Raw genomic sequence first — 11,013 nt, forward strand, 5'->3', positions numbered from 1 at the left:
GTTTGTCCCCTCTTTGTACGACATTTCAATGAGCTGGAGCTTGCTTGCTTTGGTCTGGAAGGGAGGAGGGGGGAAAGGCAGGGGAACATCTGCTTGCAAACCCAAATTCCTTCACCAGTAGTGGCAGGGGGTCTGCTGCTGTGGGCACGCTTCACTTTCCCTCTTCCTGCCAGATTTAGTGTGAGCGTGTCAGCTGGGTGTCAATCCTGATGTTTAAATCCCTGAGGTGGGTGTCTGGGTGGGAAACAAGCAGTGCGGGAGTACCTGGGCAGGGGGAGCGAGGACAGGGGCAGCTGGCATCTCAGAAAGGGCTGCAGGTAACCGCAACGAGGTGCCTGTGTTCTCAAACAGGCCTTGCTCTGGGACAGGGTAAACAAGAAGCAGTGCAAAGCAGCACCAGGGCTTCCCCGTGCCCTTGGCAGATGCATGGCCCGGGGGAGTGGAGCTTCAGGCCCGGAGGAGGGGAAAGCAGCAGATCCCAGATCGGTTCGGGGGAGCCGAGTGCTCGGGTGCTTCCTCCCCCTCAGCTAGCAATGCCCTTTTGTTGTGTTCCCAGTCGGGAGGAGCAAAGGAGGACTGGCTTATCTGGGAACCTGGGCTGTGCGGTGTGAGGCTTTGGTGTGTTCTCCCTTCCCCTTCGCCGGCACTGTGAACTCTTGGGTTTTCTAGGGTGCGCTCGGCTGGGTGCTGCGCTCCGAAGCGCTGCCCTTGGAGACCCCGTCCTCTTCTGCTTCCTGCTGCGGCCCCTTGTGACACTCGTCCTTTGCCTTCTGTTCCCTTCGGCAGTGCTGCCTCCCGGCACCTCCGTGCTCCCAGGCGTTGTCACTTAGCCATGGAGTCCATTCTCCAAATAAATCCACAGATTTATTCTTTTTCTCCTCCACTGTTGAGCTCCTAACCTTGGGGGAGGTTTGGGAGATTCCCTGCCTGTTGCTGGCCGGGCTCAGACTGACGAAGCGAGCTGTGCCGCAGTGGGACGCAGTGGGAAGCTGCGTTCCTCCCCCTTCTGCTGTGATCAGTTCCCAGGAAAGCAGGAGCTCTCTGGGGCAGATCTGTCTGTGCAGTGCTTGGTAGGACCAACCCCTGACGCAGGAGGGATGGGGAGGTTGCTGCAGGTGGTGCCAGAGGGGTGGGGGTTCTGGCTGGTCCTTGGATCCTAAAGCTGGGGCTCTGCTGTTGGACCTGGTCCTAGAGCAGTCTCCAAGCAGCTTGGATGCACTGAAGTAGGTGTGGGATCTCTCCAGGCAGCAAGCAGCTGTTTCTAGACACAAAACAAGGCAGGCAATACGAGGGCAGGCAAGTGCAAAGTGAAAAATAAGATTTTTGGGGTTTTTGCAGGGTCAAAAGTCATCTTAAGTCTTTCCTAAGCAGCAGAGAGGCTTATGGGTGTACGGGAGCAGCCAAGCAGACGTCCCAGCTGCGTCTGACACGCGGGTTCACACATTAAACCTTGGCTCTGGCAGTAGATCAATGAGATGATATTGAGCTGATTAAGCGTGTCCCTTTGTGTGACAGCAGACGTCGTTGCCAGCTCTGGGGACTTCCCAGGAGTCTGGCCCTCAAGCACTGGCACGCCGTGACCTGCCCGGTGTGACAGGTGTGCAGGAACGTCAGGATGTGGAACTGGGTGCTGCTGGGGACAGCGCTGCCCGGCTGGGAGGAGCGCAGGCTTTGTGCTTGTACAGGGTCTGGGGACAGCATCCGCGCAGTGAGGGTCTCTAGACCATTCAGAGGGGATGGGCATGGTGTGACTCTAAGCAAGTGGCAGTTTTTCTACTTCAGTTTGATAGCGATGGAAGCCAAGGCCTCACCCCTGAGCAGTCATGTGTTGGGCCGATGGGCTTGGTCTGTATGATGAATGGCAGATAACATAGCTGCCAGACAGCTCCTTCCTTCCTGGCCTGGAGCTTGCTGGCCACGGGCGGTTTTTTCAGTCACAAGCAAGAAAAACCTCTTAGGGTCCGTTGATGCGCAAAAAAAAAAAAAAAAAAAGTACTAATAGCTAGAAGTCTAGGTGGAAACGAGAGAGGCAAAATTCCTTTTGGGACTGCTGGCTGTAGGACAGCGTGCAGGAAGAGAAACCACCTCCTGGAGGTGATTGTAGTGCTGGTGTGGTTCTGAACAAGCCCTAAAAGGGGAAACGAGAGCAGCTTTCTGACAGCGTTTCTGACAGCGGCATCCTGTCAAGTACTGAATGAGGTTGTTACCTTGAGGGCTAAGAGCACACTGGTAAGATGAGGACGCTTTCTCTGCCGAGGAACGCGACTCTAATTCTGGCCGTGTTTTTATTCCCAGGTGGTGTGGAGCCATGGCTATCCTGTTCGCTGTTGTGGCCAGGGGCACAACCATCCTGGCCAAACATGCCTGGTGTGGAGGAAACTTCCTGGAGGTGACGGAGCAGATCCTGGCGAAAATACCATCTGAAAACAACAAACTGACCTATTCCCATGGGAAGTGAGTAATGCTGCTCTTCTGGGGAGGGGAGGAGAGACTAGAGAACGAGCACGAGGACAGGGATAGCTGGAGCAGGGCCAGTTTCATATTTGATGTGTTCCTGGCCTGACTGAATGTGCAGTCAGCTCAACAGCTTCTTTTTTTCCCCCAGAACTTTGCAGCATAACCAGGATTTGAGTTTTGCTTTAGCAATAAGTAGGCAGACGGTTGATACAAAATCAACTTTTATTTTTATACAACTCCAAAGTGAGCTGGAGGGCGCTCAGCTGCGGACACCAAGCAGTTGGAGGCTTTGGTATTTGGCTTGTGGGGTTTTTTGCTGGCTTTTCTGTGGCTTTAGGTGAGAGTGTCGCCCTTCTCAGATCACTTGTGGATCCTGGTTGCTTTAAGGTAGAGTCATCCTGAGCTACCCCAAACCCAGTCTGTGGGATGGAAGGGTTTCTCCCAGGCTGGTACAGATCTCTGAGCAGCCCTCGGGCAGGTGATGGACGGGAAGGATTAGCTGTTACATCGCCTGAGACTGCGCTGACTTACGGTGTTTGTGTGCAAACTAAAGAAGGAATTGTGGAGAAAGCAAACTGAAAAGTGTTTGCCCAGTTCAGCTCTTTTGTTTGGAGCTGGCAGTGTGACTGGATTCTCAGTACTGCCCAAGCTGTCCTGCTAAAGCTGTTGAGGCAGCCTGAGGGCAAGAGAGAAGGATTGGTGTCGTCTTCCCGCATCCCTCCCTGCCTTGGGAGCACTGAAAGTCCCTGGGGAGAGCTGAGGAACCTGCCTGCCCTGTGGTCTGAAGTACTTTGGATGCTGAATTGTTTTTTTTCTACTGTAATTTTAAGGGTACAGTGATTTCTTTCATTTTGACCTTGCCTTGAGTGCCAGTGACAACTACAGAGCTGAGTTTCAGGAGTGCTGTAGTGCTTTTTTATAGATGAAAGCTTGAGTTGCGGTAGAGATTGGTTTGCTCTTTGCAGGGGAGCACAGAGAGACCGGTAGCTAACGCATCTGCACTTGCAAAGCACCCTGCGAAGCATGTGATCTTTTGTCGTTACTGCCCGTTTCCTTAATGAGGATTTAACCAATGTGGCAGAAGATCCCTGCAGTTTGTGGTGGTTCTGCTTTGCATTGTGCTGGTACAACACGCAGGTGCCATTCTGCATCTCTGGGTGCTGAGCTGAGCATCAGAGCAGCTCCTCTGCTGCAGTTCGTCTCTTCTGACCTGGACAGCACCTCTTCTGGTTTGCGCTGTTTCTCAGGAGCCAGAGGGCTGCATTTAACTATCGCCTGTGTTCGCTCAGCACCACCGAAGGCATCTTCACGTGAATAGTTGACCCAGCTGCATGGTTCAAGCCTGTTGAGTCTGATTATTGTTCCAATTCCCTTTCTGCTGTGGGTGCTTTTGTCTTGAAGCCGGTCGCTGTACCAGTGAGGGTCACTGAAGCGTTCTCCTTCTGGGCGCTCCAGTTCCCTGCAGCTCTCGTCACCCGTGAGCCAGCACGTGGGTGTTGGTGGGCACGTTGAATGGGCTTAGGCAGAAATCTCACCCCGGGGTGTCCCGCCAAGGTTTTGTTTTTACAGGTAAGTGGCTGGAAGAAGGTGGAACTGAAGGCGTTTGGCAGCTGAATGTCCCGCAGAGCTACTGCGAAGTGCAGGAGGCCGGGGATTTCTTAACACATAGGTGCAGCTTGTGGGAGTGGAGACACTTTCCTCAACTGGGATGTGCTGGCATCCATGTGATTTCCTGCAGTGTAACTGGAATTTGCTCTTCTCCAGCTCTCGAAGGCCCTGCAGGCAGGAGTGTCTTCTAGAAGACAAGTCCTATGGCAGCTCCAAATGACTTTTTTTTTTTTTCTCTTTTTTCTTCTCTGCAGTTATCTGTTTCATTACATCTGCCAGGACAGGATTATATACCTCTGCATCACGGATGACGTAAGTATTTTGGTTACAGCTGTTGCACAGACAGGCTCTCTGTAAGTTTGGGCTTTTTTGGTATCTGTAGGTCAAAGAAAATGAATAGCGGCTCCTCATCAGAGGTGCTGCCTTTCCCCTGTTGGAGCTACTGCTTGTGTTCTCAGTCACATCAGTTACAGCTTTGACGTCTAAGCCTGGAACTCAAACGCCCATGAGCAGTTAGCTGTGAGGTCAGGGTCTTGTTTTTACCTAGTTTCTCTCTTGGCAGCCCTGGGCAGTGAATCTCGGTGTCACTGCAATAGCATCATGCTCCTCAGTTCTGGAAGTGTTGAGGGCAAAAACTCCCTCACTGGGAAAAGGATCCAGGCACAGAAGTAGAGCTGTGGATACCCCAGAAAAGTCTGCTGCCAGCCACTGTCTGGGAAGCTGAGGCTGAGCTCTGGCTGCTCTTCAGCCCCCAGGACCACCAGTCCAATCCCACAGCACTTAACGAGCACGCTGTGCCTAGAACGGATAATTACAGTTTTTCCAGAGCTGGCTGCATGCTCCCTACGCTTCCTTATTCCTGACTTGACACAGCCGTGGATGTTCTCTGCTCTCTTCCCTCCAGGACTTTGAACGATCCAGAGCCTTCACCTTCCTGAATGAAATCAAGAAGAGGTTTCAGACCACGTATGGCTCCAGAGCCCAGACAGCCCTTCCCTACGCGATGAACAGCGAGTTCTCCAGTGTCTTGGCTGCACAGCTGGTGAGATCTGTTGCTAAATGGGATTTCTCTCACAAGCCAAACTTCTCCCTGGAAATTCTCCTTGTGTTTTCTCACTCGCAACGCGTGTTACTCCATTTCTGTTCAACTGAACTTCAGAGTATCCACTAATCCCGAACTGCCTCTCGCTTTTCCCCCCTTTACTGCCCACTTGTAAATGTCTTGGGTGATGTGAAAATTCACATTTTTATCTGTGCTGTTCCGTAGTGACCAGGAGTTTCCTTTTTTTGTCTTCAGGAGCTGAAGTTGAGGGTCCCTGCTTTCACTGACTGTTATTTGTTACAGAAATACCACTCGGAGAGCAGGGGCACTGACCAGGTGGCAGAGACACAAGCTCAAATCGACGAACTTAAAGGAATCATGGTTCGAAACATAGGTATCTGCCTTCCCGCAGTGCCACGCGTGCGTTGGACTCGGTTGAGGGTGGCAGGTGGGCAGGAGGAGCTCTGTTTCAGACGAGCTCGCACAGCTTGCGATGGGGTGAAGGATTTGGTCTGTTTGTCACGGAGGCTTTCCTGCAGCTGGTGCGAGGAAAATGCGCCTCGGTGGCTGGGTTTTGACAAGTCTGACCACTTAAAATAGCAGATTACGTCTGGAATTGACCAAAATTGAGTCAGGTCAGTCCCAAAACATAGCCTGTGAGGTGGGACTGTTCCTGAAGTACTGCTGCCTGGCAGCCTCTGAGAGGCTGAGAACTGCTCGATGGCTAAAGCCACTGCCAGGAGCTCCGGGCTTGCAGCTGGGTGGCGGTTTTGGAAGCTGCTTTTTGCCCTGGGAGTCCACCGACGGATTGGGATTTTTGTCTCTTTCTCCAGATCTTGTGGCACAAAGAGGAGAGAAGCTGGAGCTGCTGATCGATAAAACAGAGAATCTTGTGGATTCGGTAAGTCTGGGGAAGAACATTGAAATGGGGAAATAGTGTTTCTGCATCAATTGTGCTTGTCAGGGAGCAGCGGAGGAGCAGCATCTAGAGCCACTTTTAAACGGACACTGAAGCATCTAAATCTGCAGGTAATCCTTCCCTGGGCCAGACACAAGTCCTGTCTTATCCCACCCCATCCCTACAGTTCTTTCACCAGCTGCCTCCCAGCTTTGCAGCTCCGTTAGAGCACAAAGGTGTCCCGTGCATCTCTGCTCTGTATCCTGCTGGTGGGGTTTGCTCTGCTCGCGAGGACCAGCTGTTAAAGAACCGTCATCAGCTTCCTCCTGTTTGCCACAACCAGCGCACACGCTGCCAGCGCCGGTGTTGGTGTTTCTTGTCCTCATCTCTGGTGCCCAAGGCAGGGAAAACCCACTCGTTGTCTGGAGCAAGAGGAAAGCTGAAGATTGTAATTAAAGCTTCTCTTGCAGCCTGGTCTGAAGTCAGCTTGATGCAGATAAAATGGGAATGTGTTAATCTGTAGAGTTGCTCTAGCAGCTGATTTTTAAAAAAGCTGAGTAGTTCCACCTGGATAGTCTCTAAAAGACTCTGGAGCATTTTCTGAACCCCTGCAGAAGATGAGGGAATGGGATGTGAATGTCGTACAGCCCAGTGGGGAGTGTCCTGGGAGATCCAGGGCTGAAGCTCCCAAACTTCAGAGTAGTGGACTGTGTTTTATCGCTCCTGGGTGAGCCTGGACTGGAGCTGGAAGCTGGTTTGTGGGGACAACCTGGAAATAACCAGCAGAGTGTGCTGCTGTGTTGGCTTGTTCCCGGTGCCGCAGCCTTTTTCTTGGGAGACCCATCCTTGTGTGACCTGTTCAGGGAATGTGTGTGAAAATACTGCACTAACAACAGCCGGGTGGGTGTTTGAGGCTGGTTGGTGACCAAAACCTGTTTGGCGTGGGTGGAATTGCAGGATACAGAGAGCAGAGTCGGAGCCGGGCAACCACAGGCTTTCCATAAAATGCAGCAAACCCAAGTACTGGAGGAAGGTTGGGGCAATAAAGGACTTGTGTGGCCCCTGGGGCTCATTTGGGCAGGAGTATTTACAGTAATGACCTTGTATGTACTGTGTTGGGGATTAGATCGGCCGTTCCGTAAATATTTTGGAGCTCTTCAGTGCCCAAAAGGTTAGAAGTCAAATGAGAACCCAACCAGGAGAACCCTTCGGTAAATGAACCCTTGTTGGCAGCCTCCACACCCCATGTTCTGTGTTTCATTCTCCTGAGCTGAGCCTGGGAAGGCCCGACCCCCCGCTGGTTCTGGATGTTCTGACACTTTTCTTAGGGGAGGGTTTTCTCTCGGTGCCCCTTCAGTTCTGCAGTGGTGTAACTGCGGGAGTCACGTGGCTCTGGAGGAGATAACAGCAGAGGTTTGGGTTCTTCGGGAGGCTGTGCCTGGGAAGAGCCTTTTCCTCTTGCTTCTTGGGGTGCAGCTTCCTGGGCAGCAGGGTCAGGAGTTAATCCGTTGTGTTACTTTCTCTTGCAGTCAGTCACTTTCAAAACTACCAGCAGGAACCTGGCTAGAGCCATGTGTATGAAGAACCTCAAGCTCACCATCGTCATCATCATTGTATCGATTGTAAGTACGGAGCAGGAGAACCTTGAGCTCGTAAGTCAGGCTTCACCCCTGGAAAATGCCGACAGCACGTTCCTGCCTTCAGACCCGCGTGTTGTCAGCTGCGCGCCTGGGAGGGGCTCGGCTGTGACACAAGGGTTTGGGTGGTTTTGTGCGGGGCGAGGAGAAAGGAGCATCGTGCCAGGCAGCTTTTCTTGTGCAGGCAATGGGGAAGGACTTCCAGACAGGTCTGCCTGGCCTCTGCTGGCCGTAGAGCACTGCCTTGCTAGCTGTGTTAGGAGCGAAGGCGTTGAGCTCATGGCTGCTCTGTCTGTAAGTTTTTTAGGCCTTAGTCCTGTTGGTATCTCGTTACGTAACTCTGAAGTAGCTCTTTTTCATGTGATGGTGATAAAAGCGAACAGTGCTAACATGAGGATGCTGCAGTGGAATCGCAGGGCAGATGTGGGAAGGAGTTTGTCACCACTGAACCCTCGCTGGCCTTTTGCTGGAGGACAGTTGGCAGACCTGCAGCACCGGGGGGAGGAGGCAGAGGCACGGCACAGAGTCCTGCGGGGCACTGGAGCTGTTCAGGGTTCCGATAACCGGGGTTTCCAAGCTCGTGTCTGATTGCCAGGCCAAGTCCGTGATCGAGCGATGGGAAGGGTAATTCCCTGCTGACGCGGCTGTTTCCTTTCTCCAGGTCATCATCTATATCATCGTGTCGGCTGCCTGCGGCGGGCTGGCCTGGCCGAGCTGCGTGCGGAAGTGACAGGAGGCAGCTGGTGCTGGTCACTCGGAGATGAGCATCCCGGGAGTGGGAAGAAGCGACCTGCAGAATAACTCTTAATCTTTCACTACTGACACCTTCTCATTCTTCCATCCCTCCAGGACTTTGGACTTTTTTGCCTTATCACCCCAAGCAGGCCCAGCTGGTCTCTGCTTCTGTGCAGCTCTAACCTCCAGAATGGGCTGGTTTCAATTACTTGAAGGAATTTTTTTTTTTTTAGTTTCTTTTTCTGTCCCAACTCCAACCTTTCCCGCGGGGTGGGTGGTACGTCCAGCTCCGGAGGGTTGTGTGCATGCTCGTCCGTGTGTCCATGTAGCTTTGCACTTTGATGTGAGCGTGCAAGCGGAGAGCAGCGCTGCTGGAACTGTCCTGCACAGGAGGATGGTTCAGGGCGGGCTGAGCCAAACCAACGGGGCAGGGACAAGATGGGTGTACGTGAATTTCTACTTTCTACAATTATTGGAGCTCCAGGTGCCTCCCCCATGCGTCTGGCCTCACGGTTCTGTCGTGTTTCAACACATAGAGGGTGCCAGTGGCAGTAAAAAAATGGCCTTTGGGCTGGGGCGTTGCACCGTGAGATGTCAGTGCTTCTGTGTGAAACCTCCTGTTTCCTGGAGGTCTTTCTGCAGGGGTAGGAGAGGGTGTTGGGTCGCCTCAGCTGCCTCTTCATCCTCACTTCTTCCTCGTCTCCCCCCCCCTTAATTTATGGCTAAATGCATACAGTCAAGGAGAAGGTTGCGTACAGTTCAGGTTGCAGGGGTGTATCTGCTTGCTCTCACAGTATTTCTCCTGCTCTTCTGAGCATGGACTAAAGCGAATCCTAACGGTGCCGCTTGCTAAGGTGACATTGGGGCCAATCGCTTGATGTGACTTGACCAGGCGTCGGGTACCGGCTGCTTTCGCGTCTGCTCTGCGGGTGTGTGCCAGGAGCTGGGCACGGAGGAGGGATGGAAGGGTGGAGTTACGGACGGTTGCTTTCTCTATGGTCTGGAGAAGAAAGGCTCTGTCAGAGGATGGAGTAATATGGACTCTTCTGAAAATAAAAAAAACCCCAAACCAAACCCAAGGCTGATAACTAAATGTAGGATCCAAGGTGCAGGGAGGTGCTGCTGTCGGGGGACAGGGGCTGCCTGGTGGGCTGGGGGAAGCCGTGAAGGCTGAGTCATCCGCCCTGTCCTGGAGGAGTGGAGCCAAAGCTGTGGGTGCCTGGGGTGAGGGGTTTGGCTCTTACAGGCTCATTTCCAAGAGAAGAAATGGAAACAACTGAAATCTCAAAGCATCACGGTCTACAAAGGAAGCTCCCAAGGGTGGGGGGAAGCTGTCGAGGTCTGGGGAGGCTGAGTTTGGGGACTGAACTCAGCACGTTCCCTGCGACACAGGCAGGGCAACGCCACGAAGCTGCTGCTCCTCCACCGGCTTTTTTTGGGGTGTGTTACACTGAGCTTGGGGCTCCCAGCAGGTGCCAGATAAAGGGTTGTCTACAAACCTGTGTGCGTCTTCGGGTTTGTCTTCGTGGAGGCTGAAATTTCACTGGGGGTAGTCAGGTGTTGATGCCCAGGAAGGGTCAGTGGTTCCCCCGAGCACTGTGGTCACTGGCGGCTGTTCCTGTTCATCAAATGTACAGCTTAGAAAGATTTCCTTCCTCCTGCTCTTACAGCCCCCCCGTCAGTGTAGGACCGTGCATGTTTTAGGGATTGGTGATGTTACCATGTTCATTTCTATGATTTGTTGTCTCATGTACAAATACTTTTTAAAGAAAATATTTCCTTTTAAAGGATGCACTGAGGCATTAGTGTAAAAACAACATTAACTTGATTTCAATAAAATTACTGTACAGAAAGCAGTTTTTCTTAGCTTTGTGAGAGGCGAGTCTGGCACTAGGTGTAGGCTGGTGGTAGGAACTACTTGGTGAAACCAGGGAGTAGCTGGGGGTGTGTGTACTGCTCCGTTCTCTAGACGATGTTCTGCTCAGGCTCTTGCGCTGGAGCCTCTGGAACGTTAAATGCTGAGGCAGCGCTGGGGGTTAGAGGCAGGCTCATGCAACAGTTGGATTTCTTCTTAAACTCGCAGAAGCTGAGTTCAGCTGATCGTTATCTTGGTTTAAGGCAAAGCTGCAGTTTAATGATGTCTGCTCAGGATGATAGAGAGTATACAAATCTGAAGGAGGATCACTTGGTGTGAGAACAGCTTAGAAACATGAAAGGATAAAACTTGAATTAATATCTCATTAGTGTGATAGTTCCTGCAGCGCTGGGGTTTGTGCTTCACGTTCCTGACCTAGGGCCCAAAAGCCGCAGGCTGGCCCTCGCCAGCAGGGGGTTATCGGGATGGCGAGAAGCCTCTGGCGAGAAGCCTCTTGGTGTAAAATCAGGTGTCTCTGCCCTTCTGAGGTGGGGAAGGGAGAGGTTTGTCATCAGAGAATGAGCAACGGCTCCAGTTCTGCCTCATCTGCCTCTTCCCCAGACTGTAACAGTGCTGGTAACGACACCCTTCCTTTTTCCCCTTTCGACAGAGTGTGGCTCCGAGATTTCCAAAGCTGCTCTGAGGCAGAAGAGGGTTATTCCAGCTCCAGGAAAATAACAGTGCACAGCCCCCGCTGAAGCAGCTTATTGTAAACTAACAA

At 52.4% G+C, this 11,013-nt stretch overlaps 1 protein-coding gene across 2 annotated transcripts; it reads left to right on the forward strand.

Moving 5' to 3' along the window:
- Positions 1-2,308: 2,308 nt before the first annotated feature.
- Positions 2,309-8,774, forward strand: VAMP7 (vesicle-associated membrane protein 7). Of its 2 annotated transcripts, XM_010081223.1 has the most exons (7): positions 2,309-2,454; positions 4,320-4,377; positions 4,970-5,107; positions 5,411-5,501; positions 5,941-6,008; positions 7,535-7,627; positions 8,304-8,774. In XM_010081223.1, the coding sequence occupies exons 1-7, from the start codon at positions 2,309-2,311 to the stop codon at positions 8,370-8,372; spliced, it is 663 nt and encodes a 220-aa protein (XP_010079525.1). In that variant the 3' UTR covers positions 8,373-8,774. The 2 variants fall into 2 exon arrangements, with proteins under 2 accessions (XP_010079525.1, XP_010079526.1); XM_010081224.1 differs by lacking the exon at positions 4,320-4,377 and having other exon boundaries at positions 2,309-2,389.
- The last annotated feature ends 2,239 nt before the right edge of the window (positions 8,775-11,013 follow it).

The sequence above is a fragment of the Pterocles gutturalis genome, unplaced genomic scaffold (assembly GCF_000699245.1).
Source record: "Pterocles gutturalis isolate BGI_N339 unplaced genomic scaffold, ASM69924v1 scaffold14064, whole genome shotgun sequence".
NCBI classification, from domain to species: domain Eukaryota; kingdom Metazoa; phylum Chordata; class Aves; order Pterocliformes; family Pteroclidae; genus Pterocles; species Pterocles gutturalis.

Bases quoted from the DNA above. Each gene is read 5' to 3' on its own strand.
- VAMP7 (XM_010081223.1), top strand. From the start codon at position 2,309: ATGGCTATCCTGTTCGCTGTTGTGGCCAGGGGCACAACCATCCTGGCC. The intron at 6,009-7,534 runs GTAAGTCTGGGG...TTTCTCTTGCAG, and splicing joins CAGAGAATCTTGTGGATTCG to TCAGTCACTTTCAAAACTAC. The intron at 7,628-8,303 runs GTAAGTACGGAG...TCCTTTCTCCAG, and splicing joins TCATCATCATTGTATCGATT to GTCATCATCTATATCATCGT.